The 16,621-nt window shown below is 35.3% G+C and overlaps 1 protein-coding gene across 1 annotated transcript; it reads left to right on the top strand.

The window, feature by feature from the left end:
• The first annotated feature begins 4,193 nt into the window (after positions 1 to 4,193).
• Positions 4,194 to 11,141, top strand: LOC107759676 (polyadenylate-binding protein 7-like). Its single transcript, XM_016577668.2, has 10 exons — positions 4,194 to 4,528; positions 5,924 to 6,042; positions 6,141 to 6,334; positions 6,481 to 6,740; positions 6,833 to 6,939; positions 7,021 to 7,210; positions 8,293 to 8,582; positions 8,786 to 8,911; positions 10,126 to 10,338; positions 10,686 to 11,141. Exons 1-10 carry the CDS (start codon positions 4,333 to 4,335, stop codon positions 10,881 to 10,883), a joined length of 1,893 nt encoding a protein of 630 aa, XP_016433154.1. The 5' UTR covers positions 4,194 to 4,332; the 3' UTR covers positions 10,884 to 11,141.
• The last annotated feature ends 5,480 nt before the right edge of the window (positions 11,142 to 16,621 follow it).

Below are 16,621 nucleotides of genomic sequence, written 5' to 3'. Positions count from 1 at the left end.
AAATATTAAAGAACTAGAAAGTTTTTTACGAATTCTCTTATATTGCTTGTTCTCATTAATTAATTGACCAACTAAAATTGAGATTGAATCCCATGAATGCTAGAAATATCAAAGGTGAATATGGGTTCATTCACCTGCCATGTATACCACATAAGATGCATCTATGAGATGGTTACATGTGCGACTATTATTAACATGCAACATGTTGTTTGCGAGGCAACTACTCAATAATTTAATTTAGAGCATAATTTCCAGATTTTCTATTCAAGACAGTTTATCTTGATAAGTTGGTTTACATCACAGTTGGTTTAGCAAAATGATTTATTGAGTGCTTCCACTTAATAGCTAAAATATTTCTTACGAGAACAAAGTTATCTATATTAGTTTGATATAGGTTATATACGAAAGTATATTACATTCTCCCCTCACGAGTCGTTCAGGGTCAGGAACCAAATAATTCCATCTTATTTGATGTGCGGTGTATATTTTGATTAACACCATGACACACAAAGATGGACTTTCAAAGTTGAGGAAGCAAGTTAGTTTTTCTAACATGAGGGGGAGACATGATAAATAATTGAGAAAAAGTTACGTGGAATGAATTATCATTTGTATATCTAGATCCTCAAATAAGATAATATGAGTTCATAAAAATATAATCCATCTGCAATATATTGCAAAGCATGCCAAACGCATTTGCTGACCCAAAGAAAGTAACTATATTCTCACTGAAAATACTCCTATTAGAATAAGTCTTAGAAGGACAAAGTCTATGGTACACTTAAAGTGTATAGACAAATCGGTTTCAAATAAACTTCATGATAAAGAAGATAGGCAAATGATTAAAATGATCATAATAAGGAGGCAAGTGATCTAGAAGATCACATGACATAAAACTTCATAAAATCTCAAGAAAGATTCAGGTACCTGAAAATATGAATGAAGAGATGTCTATGTTATGTCTTTGTGAAAAAAATATTGGAACCGATTAAAATGTTCGTCGACGACATCTATGATATCGCTAAGTATAGATGAGGATCTTAAGTTTGTCGAATACAAACACAAAAATATTGGCCAGATAGAAGAGACGCAATTCGAATAGAATTGGTTTCATATGAAAGACAAGTATTTGGACATGTAGTTCAAACATTTGAAAGTATAAAGTCAATGGTGTGTGCAATCACTTTTATTTATCTTATATGTCTGGAATGATATAAAAACTTGATATGCATCTAAAGTCTATTTATATGGCTTATTTGAGTATACTTATATGATAATCCCTGGAGGATTTAAATTGCTTGAAGCATATACAATTCTTGATCTTGAAATACCACTTCCTCAGTGCAATATATTTGTGCACAAATGTATCTTGCTATAACTATAAGCATGATAATATGATAGCAAGAGTTTTCACCTCTATGTGAAGATATTGAACTGACGATTCCAACAAGATCATATGAAGACAATACATCTATTAGGGATGATGATTTCAAGGAAAAACAAATTCGTTCAAGTTAATATGGTTGATTTGTTAGTCGAATCTCTACCAATGATCTTTTGAAGATGGTGCACAAGATTAGAATGCAAATGCTTAAAGATGTGAATTAATGCTCTAATCAGGGGGAGTTAATACACGTTGTACTCTTTTTCCCTTATAAGGTTTTTGTCCCACTGGGTTTTTCTTGCAAGTTTTTTAACAAGGCAACCAAAAGGCGTATTGTTAGATTTGTGTACTCTTTTTCCTTTACTAAAATTTTTTTCCCACTAGGTTTTATTTTAGTTAAGGTTTTAACGAGACACATTATCTGTTGAATAGACATTCAAGTGGGAGTGTTATAAATAGAATTTTATTTATGGTGAATGTCTATATTTAGAGAGATTCTAGGGTTTATTACTTGGTGACTAAGTCACTCTCTCCCTATAAATAGAGGGTTCTATTCAATTGTAAATCATCCCAAAAGCAATAAGAATTTTTTCTCCCTACGTTTTTCTGCAATACTCTTCTTCTCTCTTTTATTGTTTCATAACAATAACAATAATATTGTATCACTTATTGCTCTCTCTTGTTTTGAGTTTTTTTTTTTTTAATTTAATTTTTTTAAAACTGTTTTGAGGTTTGACGCAGTCGTTTTAGGGACATTTTTGTGGGGTTCATTTCTCATACCTTTTACAACCTCAACTTACCCGCTTCTCTCTCTCCCTCACGTGTCTATTTTTCTTCACGTGCTTCGGACAGGCGTGATGCCCACGCGATATCAGTTTTATTAAATTACTCAGCTCTTTTGTTTTTCCCACTATTTAATTATGGATTGCTCCAAACTGAATTTGTTTTTATCTATGTGCTTTCACTCTCAAACAAACTTTTAAAGTCAAAGTTACATGCAAGAGGAAAAAAGCATTTAAGTTATGTTGCCAATGACGGATGGAGGAATGCATAAGTGTAGCTTTAAATTTTTTTCTAATAATTATATGTATAATAGAAGTTTTTTTTTTCAACCTATAATATAAGGTTTTAAGAATAAATATATCTATAGAAATATGTTTTCGATGATCAATATCTTTTGAAAAACTAATTTGTTCAAGACATTAACTTAGTACATAAAATATCCCGCTAAATTATTTTGTTCACCACGTAATTAATTCATATGCTTTTAGATTGATTATTATAGTAAACATGATGCTTATATAATCACTCATGCGTAGAAATAGCGACTATTGAAAATTTTTGTGTTAAGTGCAAATAAAATTAATTAAAAAAATGTATTTGCAATAATGCATATTTGTTTTACGCGTATTTAGTTAATAAGTTATTAAAATTATGATATTAAAGTTTTGTGAAGAGGTTTAATTAAATTGCTTTATTATCTCTTGAAATAATAATTATCATCTTACTTTTTCAGATATATATACACAAACCATATAGATTTTGATTTTATTACTAGATTTGAAGTACCATAACAGTAGAAGATATTTAGAAAACCTAATTAATTTTTAGCTTCATATTTTGTGTTCTTTATGCAAATATAGCGAACATTATATTTACATAAACATTAACATTATTGTTATTATGCATTAACAAATAATATGACATGCTGGAAAACTACGATACATGCAGATAAGATTAATTATATTTAGAACAAAGACGTGTTTGAAATAATATATATTATTTTACGTACATATAATTAATAAACTCTTAAAATTATGCTAGTGAAATTTGCGAATAGGCTTTGACTAAATTTATTTAGTATTTCAAAAATTATAATACTAACTTACTAAAATTTCCTAAGATATACATAATTCATATAGATTTTGATTAGTTATTATAATTACTAACTTACTAATATTTCCTCAATTTATTTAATTCATATATATTTTGATTAGTTATCACAATTACTAACTTACTAATATTTCCTCAATTTATATAATTCATATAGATCTTGATTAGTTATAACAATTACTAACTTACTAATATTTCCTCAATTTATAGAATTTCATATAGATTTTGATTCTTTACTACTACATTTTATGGAATGTACCATAAAATAGAAAAAATTTAAAAATATAATTATTTCAACTTAATATTTAGTTAATTGTTTTTGTAAATTATACCATACGTTAAACATTAATATTAATGTGACTTACGTATTAACAAACATCTACATTGTTTTGTATCCGTATTGAATAAACCAAAAAAATTACTATTATCAAATATACCGCTTTGCAATTAACATAATATTTCTACAAACTAATGATCTCAAATAAGAGAGTAGATACTAAGCCAATAATTTATAAATTAAGATCAACTATTATAATTAATTAGTTTTGCTCCAATCCACAGATTTAGTTGCAACAACGGAAGTTCAATAGACGCGCCTTTTACGAGCGTGTTGACACTGACATCCATCGGTCACTGTTGTGAATTCCATGCAAAATCCTCTCATAACCCAAGCCCCCCAATCCTCACACACACACACACACTCCCTCTTCACTTTTTAGCTCATTTTCACGCTCACAATTGTCCTTTAATTTCCCTCTTTGCCCCTCATTTTTTCCCATTTTACCTTCCCAACCCTCAAAACAGATTCTCCCAATTTTCTTAATTACCCATTTTACCCTCTTAATCCCCTCTCCAGATTACCAGAATTAAAACGCATTCCTTTATAAGGCAATACACCACTTCTCTCTCACTCACTCTCTGTTTCTCTCCTTTTAGTTGCTCCCCTTCAGTTCCGAATCGAAACGCCTCGCTTTTTCCTCTCTCTCTACAAATCACACACACACAGAGTCACTTTCTCTTTCTGCATTTGAATTGTGTGAGGCGTACGTACGTCAATGGCGGTTCCTCCGACTGTACCTGCAACGCCGGCATCGTTGTACGTTGGTGACCTTCACCATGACGTAACCGATGGACAGTTGTTTGATGCTTTCTCTGAGTTCAAAAGCCTTGCTTCTGTTCGCATCTGCCGTGACTCATCCACTGGCCGTTCCCTCTGTTACGGCTACGTTAACTTTATTTCTCCTCAAGACGGTATATATCTCTATATCTCCCTATTTTTATCTCTTTTTCCAAGTATGTACATTGATTGGTAGGGTCTCCGTGTGTACGTGTCTTGTTTTTATCGATAGAAACGTTACTTCGTGTGATCGGGTTCAAAATTCAACTGAATTTTGCTTTTGCATGGCAAATTTGGATCAGAATTTCCTGTTGAATTGATTTCATGATTGATCAATCGATTATTGAATAGACTCTAATGTACAAGTTTTGAGATTTTGTGTTTACGGTACGGACAAGCCACTAGTTTAAGTGTCTTAGTCTATTAACGTTGTGGTGCTGGTTTTGGCTGTTAATAAATGGATCAATAAATTAATCAGATAGCCTGAAAGTGAGAGAAGAAGATAGAGAGGGCGAATGTCATTTTTGCTCTTTAAGATTAAAAAAAATTAAATTGAATTATTTACTGTGTACTCATGCATGATGTTGCTTTTGGTGTACTGTATGCTAGTTCTGTCTTGTGATAGAAAAGATGTATGATATCAAATGCTGAGGAATTGATTGTCTGATTTGAGTGATTTTTCTGCTCCAAGTCATTTGATTTGATCTGTCACTGACATTAGCTGTTAGGAATATATGTTTGTTGGTGCTCTATGAAATAAGAGGTATATAAGTGGATATCTTGTGATTTTATCGGCTATAACTGGAAGGAAGTTTATTGTTTTTTCCGGTATGAGTCATTTAGGTAGTTCTTCTTACAAGTTGGATCCTTTAAGGTTGACATTAATTACATGATGTTTTTTAGGTCCTTGATGATTCATTGGTTGGATGGTTATTCTAGATCTCGATCTTGTTGTAATACTCGTTAATTGCTTTGTCGTTTTGGAAAGTTGAGAGACTACGGAAGCAAACTTCATTAACTGTAGTTTAGTTGCTTTTATCGGCTAACAGCATGTATCATTCATAAAATATTGTGGATAAGCGGATATTATCTTACCTGTGATTTTGGCGTACAAGGGATGAGCTAACCTTTTGATTATATGCCATCCCCGTCTAATGGAAAAATAAAATTCAATTGGGAAATAAAACTATTTTCCCCACATGAAGTGTGTGATATTCCAAGAAGATATCGAAACTAGTGTAATACTTAATGTGTTAGTAAGTTTTTCACTGACGGCTGATAATCGTTGTTGTTTTTTCCTGTCCTGTGATATTTGCTGCCTGTGATATTTGCTTAGAAAGTTCGTTCTGGTTAGCATTTATTACACTTCTATTTATTGGACCAACGAGACTTGAGGGACAATGATAGTGCTCTTTAATTATCTTTGTTGTGTATGAACTGCTGTCGTATATGGTTGACTTTTTTTGAAATACTATGTGGTTTGATTTTTAACTTGGAAAGCTTCTTTTGTTTCTGAAAAATATGTGCAGCTATACGCGCTATTGAGGTGAAAAATAACTCCACTCTCAATGGGAAAGTTATAAGGGTTTGCTGGTCTCGTCGTGACCCTGATGCGAGAAGAAGTGGGAAAGGAAACGTGTTCGTCAAGGTATGAGCATCCTTTGATTGAGTGAATAGTGTTCAATTGATTTGAGATCTTAACAGTTTCTCTATTTTTGATGCCTATCCAAATTCTTATTTTTACAGAATTTAAGTGATACAATTAACAATGCGAAGCTTCAAGAAATGTTTCAAAAGTTTGGAAATACCTTATCTTGTAAAGTTGTCTTTTCTGAGGAAGGGAACAGTAAAGGATATGGCTTTGTCCAGTTTGAGTCTGAAGAATCTGCGAATGCTGCTATTGAGAAGCTTAATGGGACCATGGTTGGAGACAAGCAGATGTATGTGCATCTCCGTATTTGTTGCAATCATCTAGCTTTCCATTTGACAATCATGATGAACTTAAATAAATTGATTGTTTTGTTGTTTATAAGCTTCTTATCTTAGTCTATGTATTTATGAATATCTTATGACATTGATGGCATAGGTATGCTGGTAAGTTTGTCAGGAAGAGTGACCGGATTTTGCCCAGTCCTGATGCTAAATACACAAATTTGTACTTCAAGAACTTGGACCTTGACATCTCGGAAGAGCATCTTAGAGAAAAATTCTCTGGGTTTGGGAAGATTATTAGCTTGGTCATTGCAAAAGATGAGAGTGGAGCTTCAAAAGGTTTTGGATTTGTGAACTTTGACGATCCTGATGATGCTAGGAGAGCAATGGAAGCTATGAATGGATCACCAATTGGTAAGTCATGGCTTTGTGATGCTGTTGTATTCTCAATGTGATTGCAGACGATCCATTTATTATTTTGTCTGAGACATGTATGCATTAAGTAGGCTCCAAGACCTTGTATGTAGCCCGAGCACAAAAGAAAGCAGAGCGCGAACAACTTTTGAAGCGTCTGTTTGAGGAGAGAAGGAAGGAGCAAATCATGAAATACCAGGTCCTCATTCTCATTTCTTTATCACAAAGAAATTATTGTATTTATGATCTATTTATGTAAATACTTGGATTATCATGTCAGGGTTCAAATGTGTATGTCAAGAATGTTGACGATGATGTCTCTGATAATGAGCTGCGCGAGCTGTTTAGCCAATGCGGCACAATTACTTCTGCAAAAGTTATGCAAGACGAGAAAGGTGTGAGTAAGGGCTTTGGATTTGTATGCTTCTCCACAGCAGAGGAGGCCTATAAAGCTGTGAATACTTTTCATGGTGAGTCATACATTTTAAATATGCTCTAGATCATAATGAATAACTAGGTGGTGAAAGTTATTTCACACGAGGTAATTATAGTAAAACATGCTACAATCTTTTATTTCTTCCCCGTGATCTTTTTGAGCACCACAAAACCAGGATATAGGATTTATGTGGAGCATCTCCATGATTTTAATCAGTTCACTGTAGGAAAAGTGACAGACATGAACCATCTAAAAAAGCAATTAAAATGAAGAACAAGTGCTGCCAAATAATGAGGCTCTCTATTTGGCTGATATGTAACAGACCAAGCATAACACTAAATTTTAAGGCAGAAACACGTGCTAGTGCTGAAGCAAACATATCTTTCATGAAGCTTGTGAAGCGAAATGAGTCAGTTATGGTCAGTGACAGCTATTAAAAAATTACATTAAACATCTTAGACTCTTAGAATTAGATTATAATTCTTATTTTGTTATCACTGTCTCACTTCATTCAGGTGGAAAGTTCTGAACTGAGCTTCATGTCATTTTGTATTTATGCTTTTTTTCCCACCTAAATGCTTTGGCAAGTGCTCTGCGATCATAGAGCCAATTTTATCACTAGTCACTAACAGGCTTTAGATGAATTTGGCTGAAACTTCTTTCCGACATACTCTTTGTTCAGTCGTATTTTTGACTAGAAAAGCAAATTAAGGAGACAAGCCATCTTTAGTTTCTCAAGAAGCCTAAATTTTGTTCCAGCCATTTTGCAAGTATTAAGACAAATAAATAGAGGAATTAGGCCAAGCTTGCGTATATTATTGGTCAAGTATATGTTATGTGCTTATTCCTTGTAAAAAAAATGTTTATGTGCTTATATCACCCCATGCTTGTATCAGCACATTCTTCACCCAATAAAGGTGCTTCAATTTTGGAAATTCTATGTTGTCTCTTGTTTCCTCTCTCATATTGTTCACCTACTCTTCGGTGTACTGACAGTTTCCGTTCTTGAATTGAGTGATTTACTTGCCATAATAGGTGTCTTGATCTCTTAGCATCACAGTTCGGCATTAACTGACTACACTGTATGAGCTTTGATGTTTATGAGATGTTTCACAGGATTTATGTTGCGTCGAAAGCCGTTATATGTGGCTATTGCTCAAAGAAAGGAGGAAAGACAGGCCCAACTACAGCTTCTATATGCACAACGACTTGCAGGGCTAACAGGACCTCCAGCTATGTTTCCTGGTGGATATCCTCCTTTTTACTACCCAGCCCCCGGTGTTGTTCCTCAAATGCCTACACGACCTGGGCTGATGTATCAGGCTCTCGGTGTGAGGCCGGGTTGGAGGACTAATGGGTTCACAAACACCACTAGACCTGCCTTTCAACCTTCTCCAGTTCCCTTGGTTAGTCCCTGTAAACACTCATAGCACTCACTTGGTATCTCTACTTTCTCCACTTCTTGGAGTTTGTTATGGTCGATTAAGTTCTATTTGAATGCACAAAAAATTTATCCTTTTAGCACCAGTTGGGACACGTTAAACTGTGTTAACATGCTATAACTTAAACTTATGATGAAGGAGGTCACAGCTTGCGTCTTATTTTTCAGATTCCTAATAATTCCCGACAATATAGGCAGAATAGGGGAAGGATGAATGGATATATGCCAGCTTCAAATGTGACAAGCGTGCAGCAATCAAGTCAATCAGTGGTGTTATCAAATGGCAATCCTCAGGTGGTTAACCTCCTTACCTATTTTACATAATGTGAAATCTTGATTGTCCAAGTGTAAGGGTACCAAAGTGCTTTTAGAAGTTCTATTTGGAATGCTTACGTTAAAAACTGTTTAACTTCAAAAGTTTGACATTTGGGGCTTCCATGAAATATGAGCTTGCATTTAGATTGAAAGGGATTAGTGTGCTTAAATTCATAGTCAGGTAAAGGATAGAATAATTTCGCAGAAGCATAAAGATTAGTATCTATTCCATTCTCAATTTTGTGTAGCTACTCGTGATTTTTGGTGTTGATAGTATAGTTTTTCAAGAAATCTTGCTCAACTCCTTTATATTGCCACCAGAAGTTTGTTTCATATTTTTGAAACATCTAGGCCTTCTGTGTGCTGGCACTAAATTTCCTGAAATTGTTGTGGTTAGTTGGTTATTTCTAATTTGTAGTATTGCATGTTATTTCTAATTTGTAGTATTGCACTATCATATATCATTATATCCACGTTTGCCTTATATTTACCTCAGCATTTTGGTACGACTCATGTCTCACAAAGTAGCTATAACATCTATACTTACATTCAAGTTACTCAGGAATTTTCATCTTGAAATGGGAACCTGGTTACTTTTCTTATTTCTCCCCCTAGACTGATTCTCTTCAGAGTTAACATATGTTAGAACTTAAATAGTTGTAATAAGAACCACTTAACACATTGTATAGTCCTCACACTTACTGGTCTCAACTATCGAGTAACTATGTTACGTTGTCCTCAAGTTTTAGGCATGGCGTGTGCATGGGCCATTTTGTTTGAGATAGTTAAGCTGGGAGTTTTCAGTTTAATCCTTCTTTCTCCTGTTGGAGTACTAAAGAGTGCATCTGCATAGGATACCCGCGTCTTAAATATCTTCTTTTCTCTATTAGAATTCTTTTGTCGAGCAAATCGATATATTTCCCTTTACAATCACTTTGAAAACCTAGTACCATATTTAAAAAGATAAGAGCTGGTTTAGCCATTTATAATTTCGGAGAAGAAGTTTGTTTTAAATATTAAAAGATAGCTTATTTGTTCATTTTACTTAGTTGTGTACGTTAATAAGCTACAAACTCCTACTGTTGGTGAATGCCTTAACCTAGTATAATAATTATTCGAAAAATCGCTAATTATTCTGTTTGATTGGTGGCCAATGTATCACTAAATACTCCCAAAATTTTGCATGCATGCAGCGTGCTGGGCAGTTCAAATATGTGCCCAATGGCCGGACTCGTGACATGAACAAAGGATCTGTTGCATCAAATGCTGGTTCTGCTGCAGTTGGATCTGTTGGATCAGTTGCTGAGGGATCTCAAATGCTGAGTACCTTGCTTGCTTCTGCTGCTCCTGAGCAGCAGAAACAGATACTTGGAGAGCGCCTTTATCCTCTTGTCAATCAACATAAGGTGAATTTCTTTCTATCTTTCCTTTTCCTTCAATAATAGCTTTTCGCTGGATTTCTTGTGCCAAATAATTTCAAGATTGCTGCTGGTTTATTGGTTCTTTTATCGAAAACCAAAAGATTAAAGAAACACTTGAGACAGGACTTAATTAATCCATCCTTAACAAATTGATTGCTTGGTTTGGTGGTCTGTCAAGAAGCTCTTTGAAGCTGTCTAGTTTTGTTCTCACTTACCTTTGGTTATTTACAATCAGTCTAACCTCAGTTAGTAGCGATTGGTCTTCGATGTTTCCTGACAACCGGAGAATTAGCAAAGCCATCTTAATAATGAAAATTACTTGGTTTCTGCAGCCCGACCTTGCTGCAAAGATAACGGGAATGCTCTTGGAGATGGACAATGCGGAACTACTGTTGTTGTTGGAGTCGCCGGAGTCTCTGGCAACCAAGGTGGAGGAAGCTGTTGAGGTGCTCAAGCTGTCTAAGGCTAAAGTTTCTAGCCAAGATTCACTTCATCCAAGTTTTCTTTCCGCGGAAGTTGCTGTCAACTGAAGAAAGGCTGCTGTGACAATTTTGTCTTTAGAAAAGTTTGAGGTTTTCTGAAGGGGTGGTGGTATGGTTAGGTAATAGAGTAAGCAAGGGTTGTCATACATTCTGGCAACCCCACACTCCGCTGCATGGAGTTCACATTTCGGCTTTTTGTCTGAAAATAGACTTATCTCTATTTACCTTCTTTAGAGGGATTTACTTCAGATTTTACATGACTTTATATTATATTTTGGTTTTAGTGCAGACTTTTGAAATTTTTTATGATGGTGTGTTTCTTTTTATATTTGTCTTAGTTAAATATCCTTCTATATATGATGTGTGCATGCTGCGATAGCTTTTGGGAAGCCAAAAACACTTTTATTCTCCAAAAAAACACATTTCTTTTGTGTGGAGACTTGAGGTGTTTGACCAAAAACAAGAAGTGGTTTGAGAACCAGCAGAAACAGTTGTTCTCTGTTGTTGGGGAAGCTACAAGTTGTTCTTAAGGAGAAGCAGAAATTAATTCTTTCAAGACAAAAAAGTGTATTTATCAATTATCTCCCTTTAATTTAACCCATATATCTCAAATGAAAATTTGTATTTACCAAACTCTCTCCTGTTAATTTAACCCATTATCTCTCGCGTATAATTAAATACAACCCTCTTTCTCCTCTTCTCCTTTTTTTTCCTTGTCTAATTATATTTATATTGATTAAAAACCTAATTAATATATACTTATAGTTTATGTTTTTAGATTTTTATCTATATCTATATTATTATAAAAGCATGAATGCTATCAAGTTACAGATATCCTCACAAAGCCTCTTAAGTTTGAAGATTTTCAAAGATTGAGATCAAGACTTGGAATAAAGAAGAAAAATAAAAATTAAGGGAGAGATTTGTAGGACCCATAAAAGGAAAAAAGGAAATAAAGAAAAAGTTAAAAAAGTTGGTGAAGTCAAATTAGGGTGGCTGAAATTTTTTCAATAAGGGCGGCTGAAATCTGGACTTTACAAATTGAGGAACCAATCAGATTGGTTGGGTTGGTGAAAATGTGCCTATAAATATGAGCTTCATTCGTTCAGTTTAAGTACACCAAAATAACGAGAGAAGCATAAAGTAGTGAGAGTAATCCACAGATTGTGGTCTGTGAGATAACTAGTGAGTGGTAGTAATATTGTAGTGGGGTATTTTAAATAAAGAGTGTTATTTCTTTCAAAGTTGTAGTAGTCTCTTGACACTACTGAGTTGTAATATTATAGTGGTAATATTGCTCCACTCGGGTATTGCATTTTATCCCGCTAAAATATTTGGTGTCATTGTTACTCTCTTGTGTTATTATTATCTGCTGTGAATATTATTCCTGGGCGAGATTACTTTTTATCCCAACAATGTGGTATCAGAGCCATGACAAATAATGGTCATCTATCTTTTCAGTACCCCCGTCTCACAAAAGATAATTATGAGAAATGGTGTCTACGTATGAAAGTCATTCTTGGCTCCCAGGATGTGTGGAAAATCGTAGACAGAGGGTATGCAAAACCAGATAATGAGGAAGCTCTGTCTCAAAATGAAAAGAGGTCTTGGCAAAGACAAGGAAGAAGGATTAACAAGCTCTCACGCTCATCCATCAATGTTTGGATGATGCCATGTTTGAGAAGGTGGCTGATGCTACCACCTCAAAGGAAGCTTGGGGGATTTTACAAAATTCTTTTCAAGGAATTGACAAAGTGAAAAAGGTAAAACTTCAAACTCTAAGGGCTGATTTTGAAGTTTTAAAAATGAAAGAATCCGAATGCATCTCGGATTATTTTTCAAAAGTGAAGGTTGTTGTAAATCAACTAAGAAGATACGGGGAGGACATAGAAGATGTCTGTGTGGTAGAAAAGATCCTTCGCACTTTAACACCTAATTTGATTTTGTGGTGTGTGCTATTGAGGAATCTAAAGATTTAGACTCTATGATGGTGAAGCAATTGGAAAGTTCTTTACATGCCCACGAAGAAAAGATCAAAAGGAGACAAGAAGTGCCATCGGAGCAACTTCTTAAAACTCAGGCATCCTTCAAGGATTATGAAGGTGAAACAAGCTATCGAGGAAACGAACGAGGACGAGGACGAGGACGAGGTCGAGAAGGTCATGGAAGAGGAAGAAGTAATGGTAACAACTTCAACAATGAAGTTAAAATCCACCAAACATTCAGAGGTCGTGGTTGTGGACAAAGAGGAGGAAGAGGACGTGGATACTACCAAGAAAATAATGGACAAAGGTATGACAAATCAAAAATTGAATGTTATAATTGTCATAAATTTGGCCATTACTCTTGGGAATGTCGTAGCAATGTCGAAGAAAAGGCTAACCTTGTTGACGACAAGAAAGAAGAAAATGAGTCAACGTTGTTGATGGCAATCAAGGAAGAAGACAGAGATGATTGCAGCTCGTGGTATTTGGACAATGGAGCAAGCAATCATATGTGTGGATGCAAAGAGAAGTTTGTGGAGATCAATAAAACAGTGAGAGGTAATGTGTCCTTTGGAGATACCTCAAAGGTTCAAATCGAAGGGATAGGTACGATTCTGATCTCCTGTAAAGATGGTACTCACAAGTTAATTCAAGATGTTTATTATGTGCCAAAATTAAAAAGTAATATTTTAAGTTTGAGCCAACTTCTTGAAAAGGAATATGACATCCACATGAAAAATATGCATCTTTGGCTTAGAGATTCAAGTGGAATTCTAATTGCTAAAGTGCATATGGCAAAGAATAGATTGTTTTCTCTGAATCTTAAAACAATTGATGCAAAGTGTTTGAAGGCTAATGTGCAAGATGAATCATAGTGTTGGCACATGCGGTTTGGGCACTTAAATTTTGAAGCGCTCAAATCAATGGGAGAAAAGAACATGGTGCATGGGATACCATCAATTAACCATCCCAATCAATTGTGTGAAGCTTGTCTTCTTGGAAAGCATGCAAGGAGGAGTTTTTCAAAGAAGGCCATGTCAAGATCAACCAAGCCGCTCCAGCTTGTCCACACTGATGTGTGTGGACCAATCAATCCACCTTCTTTTGGTAAAAGAAAATACTTTCTGCTTTTCATTGATGACTTTAGTAGAAAGACTTGGGTTTATTTCTTGAACCAAAAATCTGAAGCTTTTGCTGCTTTTAAAAATTTCAAAGTACTTGTGGAGAAAGAAAGTGGCTATGAAATTAAAGCTCTAAGGTCCGATAGAGGAGGCGAATTCACCTCAAATGAATTTAATGACTTCAGTCAACTTCATGGAATTCGTCGCCCTCTAACGGTACCTTATTCACCTCAACAAAATGGTGTTGCAGAGAGAAAGAATCGAACGATCTTAATATGGCTAGATGTATGTTGAATACTAAAAGTATTCCTAAGGAATTTTGGGCCGAAGCTGTTTCTTGTGCAGTTTATTTGAATAAGAAGTCTCCAACAAGAAATGTTAGAGATCAAACCCCTCAAGAAGCATGCAGTGGAAGAAAGCCAAGTGTCAAGCACTTGAGAATCTTTGGGAGCATAGCCTATGCTCATGTGCCACATCAAGGGAGAGCAAAGCTTGACGATCGAAGTGTCAAGCATGTGTTTGTTGACTATGATACGAGTTCAAAAGGCTACAAGCTATACAACCCAAGCAGTGGTAAGGTGGTGGTAAGTCGTGATGTTGAATTTGATGAAGAACTGGCATGGAATTGGGAAGCTGAGGAAGAAACTTCATATGATTTTCTTCCATACTTTGGTGATGAAGAAGAACCGGAGACCGTGGAACCTGTGCAGGACACAACTCCACCTTATTCTCCAACAAATGTTGCATCTCCCTCTTCTCAAGAAGGTTCAAATGAACAATTGCAAAAGACAAGGAGCATTCAAGAGCTCTATGAGGACACAAAAGAAGTTACTAATTTTGATTTTTTATGTTGTCTCTTTGCTGACAGTGAACCAATGAACTTTGATGAAGTTGTTACAAACAAAAGGTGGAGACAAGCCATGTAGAAGGAGATTGAGTCAATAGAGAAGAACAACACTTGGGAGTTAACAACTTTTCCCAAGGGTTATCGAGCAATTGGAGTGAAATGGGTATACAAGACAAAGAAGAATGTTGATGGAGATGTGGAGATATACAAGGCACGACTTGTGGCTAAAGGCTACAAGCAAAGGCAAGGCATTGACTATGAAGAAGTCTATGCACCTGTTTCCCGCATGGAGACTATTCGTTTGCTGATCTTTTTGGCGGTGCAAATGAAGTGGATGATTCATCAACTAGATGTCAAGTCAGCCTTCTTGAATGACTATCTTGAAGAAGAAGTCTATGTGGAACAACCATTGGGCTTAGTGGTCAAAAACCATGAAGATAAAGTGTTGCGGTTGAAGAAAGCTTTATATGGATTAAAGCAAGCCCCACGAGCATGGAATAGTTGCATCGACAAGTATTTTCAAGACAATGGGTTTACTCGTTGTCTCCATGAATATGCTCTTTACCTTAAAGTTCATACTAATGGAGATATCTTACTTGTTTGTCTTTATGTTGATGATCTTATTTTTACGAGTAATAACCCAAGTTTGTTTGAAGCTTTCAAGAAAGATATGTCCCGTAAGTTCGAGATGACAGATGTAGGGCCCATGTCATATTACCTGGGCCTAGAAGTGAAGCAGATGGAGGATGAAATTTTTATCTATCAAGAAACTATACAAAGGAGATATTGAAGAAGTTCAACATGCTCGATTGCAACCCCGTGAACACACCGATGGAAAGTGGGACAAAATTGTCCAAGTTTGATGAAGGAGAAAAAGTGGATCCCACATTCTTCAAAAGTCTTGTGGGAAGTTTGAGGTACTTGACTTGTACCAGACCAGATATACTTTTTGCAGTTGGAGTAGTAAGTCGCTTCATAGAGGCTCCTACCTCTACTCACTTGAAGGTCACTAGAAGAATTCTTCGTTACCTAAAAGGTACGATCGATTTTGGGTTATTTTATTCTTCTTCTAATGATTTCAACCTTGTGGGATTTTGTGATAGTGATTATGCGGGAGATATTGATGATAGAAAAAGTACAACTGGTTTTGTATTTTTCTTGGGTGATTCTATTATTTCTTGGAGTTCAAAGAAACAGTCCATTGTTACTCGCTCGACTTATGAAGCCGAATATATAGCAGCAACATCATGTACCTATCATGCTATTTGGCTAAGGAGATTATTAAAGGAGCTCAATTTGCCACAAATGGAAGCTACAAAGATTTGTATTGATAACAAATCTGCACATGCACTCGCCAAGAATTCGGTATATCATGATCGAAGCAAGCATATAGATACAAGGTATCATTTCATCAGAGAGTGCATTGCCAAGAAGGAAGTCGGGCTCAAATATGTGAAGTCTCATGATAAAGTTGCAGATATCTTCACAAAGCCTCTTAAGTTTGAAGATTTTCAAAGATTGAGATCAAGACTTGTAATAAAGAAGAAAAATCAAAATTAAGGGAGAGATTTGTAGGACCCATAAAAGGAAAAAAGGAAATAAAGAAAAAGTTTAAAAAGTTGGTGAAGTCAAATTAGGGTGGCTGAATTTTTTTCAATAAGGGCGGCTGAATTCTGGACTTTACAAATTGAGGAACCAATCAGATTAGTTGGGTTGGTGAAAATGTGCCTATGAATATGAGCTTCATTCGTTCAGTTTAAGTACACCAAAATAACGAGAGAAGCATAACGTAGTGAGAGTAATCCACAGATTGTGGTCTGTGAGATAACTAGT

This window comes from Nicotiana tabacum, chromosome 5 (genome assembly GCF_000715075.1).
Source record: "Nicotiana tabacum cultivar K326 chromosome 5, ASM71507v2, whole genome shotgun sequence".
In the NCBI taxonomy this organism is placed as follows: Eukaryota; Viridiplantae; Streptophyta; class Magnoliopsida; order Solanales; family Solanaceae; genus Nicotiana; species Nicotiana tabacum.
This window is presented reverse-complemented; position numbering and strand designations above follow the sequence as displayed.

What these genes read in the sequence shown, in the direction of transcription:
- LOC107759676 (XM_016577668.2), top strand. Translation starts at nt 4,333, where the DNA reads ATGGCGGTTCCTCCGACTGTACCTGCAACGCCGGCATCGTTGTACGTT. An exon ending in TATGAATGGATCACCAATTG is followed by an intron (nt 6,741 to 6,832) that starts GTAAGTCATGGC and finishes TGCATTAAGTAG; the next exon opens with GCTCCAAGACCTTGTATGTA. An exon ending in AACCTTCTCCAGTTCCCTTG is followed by an intron (nt 8,583 to 8,785) that starts GTTAGTCCCTGT and finishes CTTATTTTTCAG; the next exon opens with ATTCCTAATAATTCCCGACA.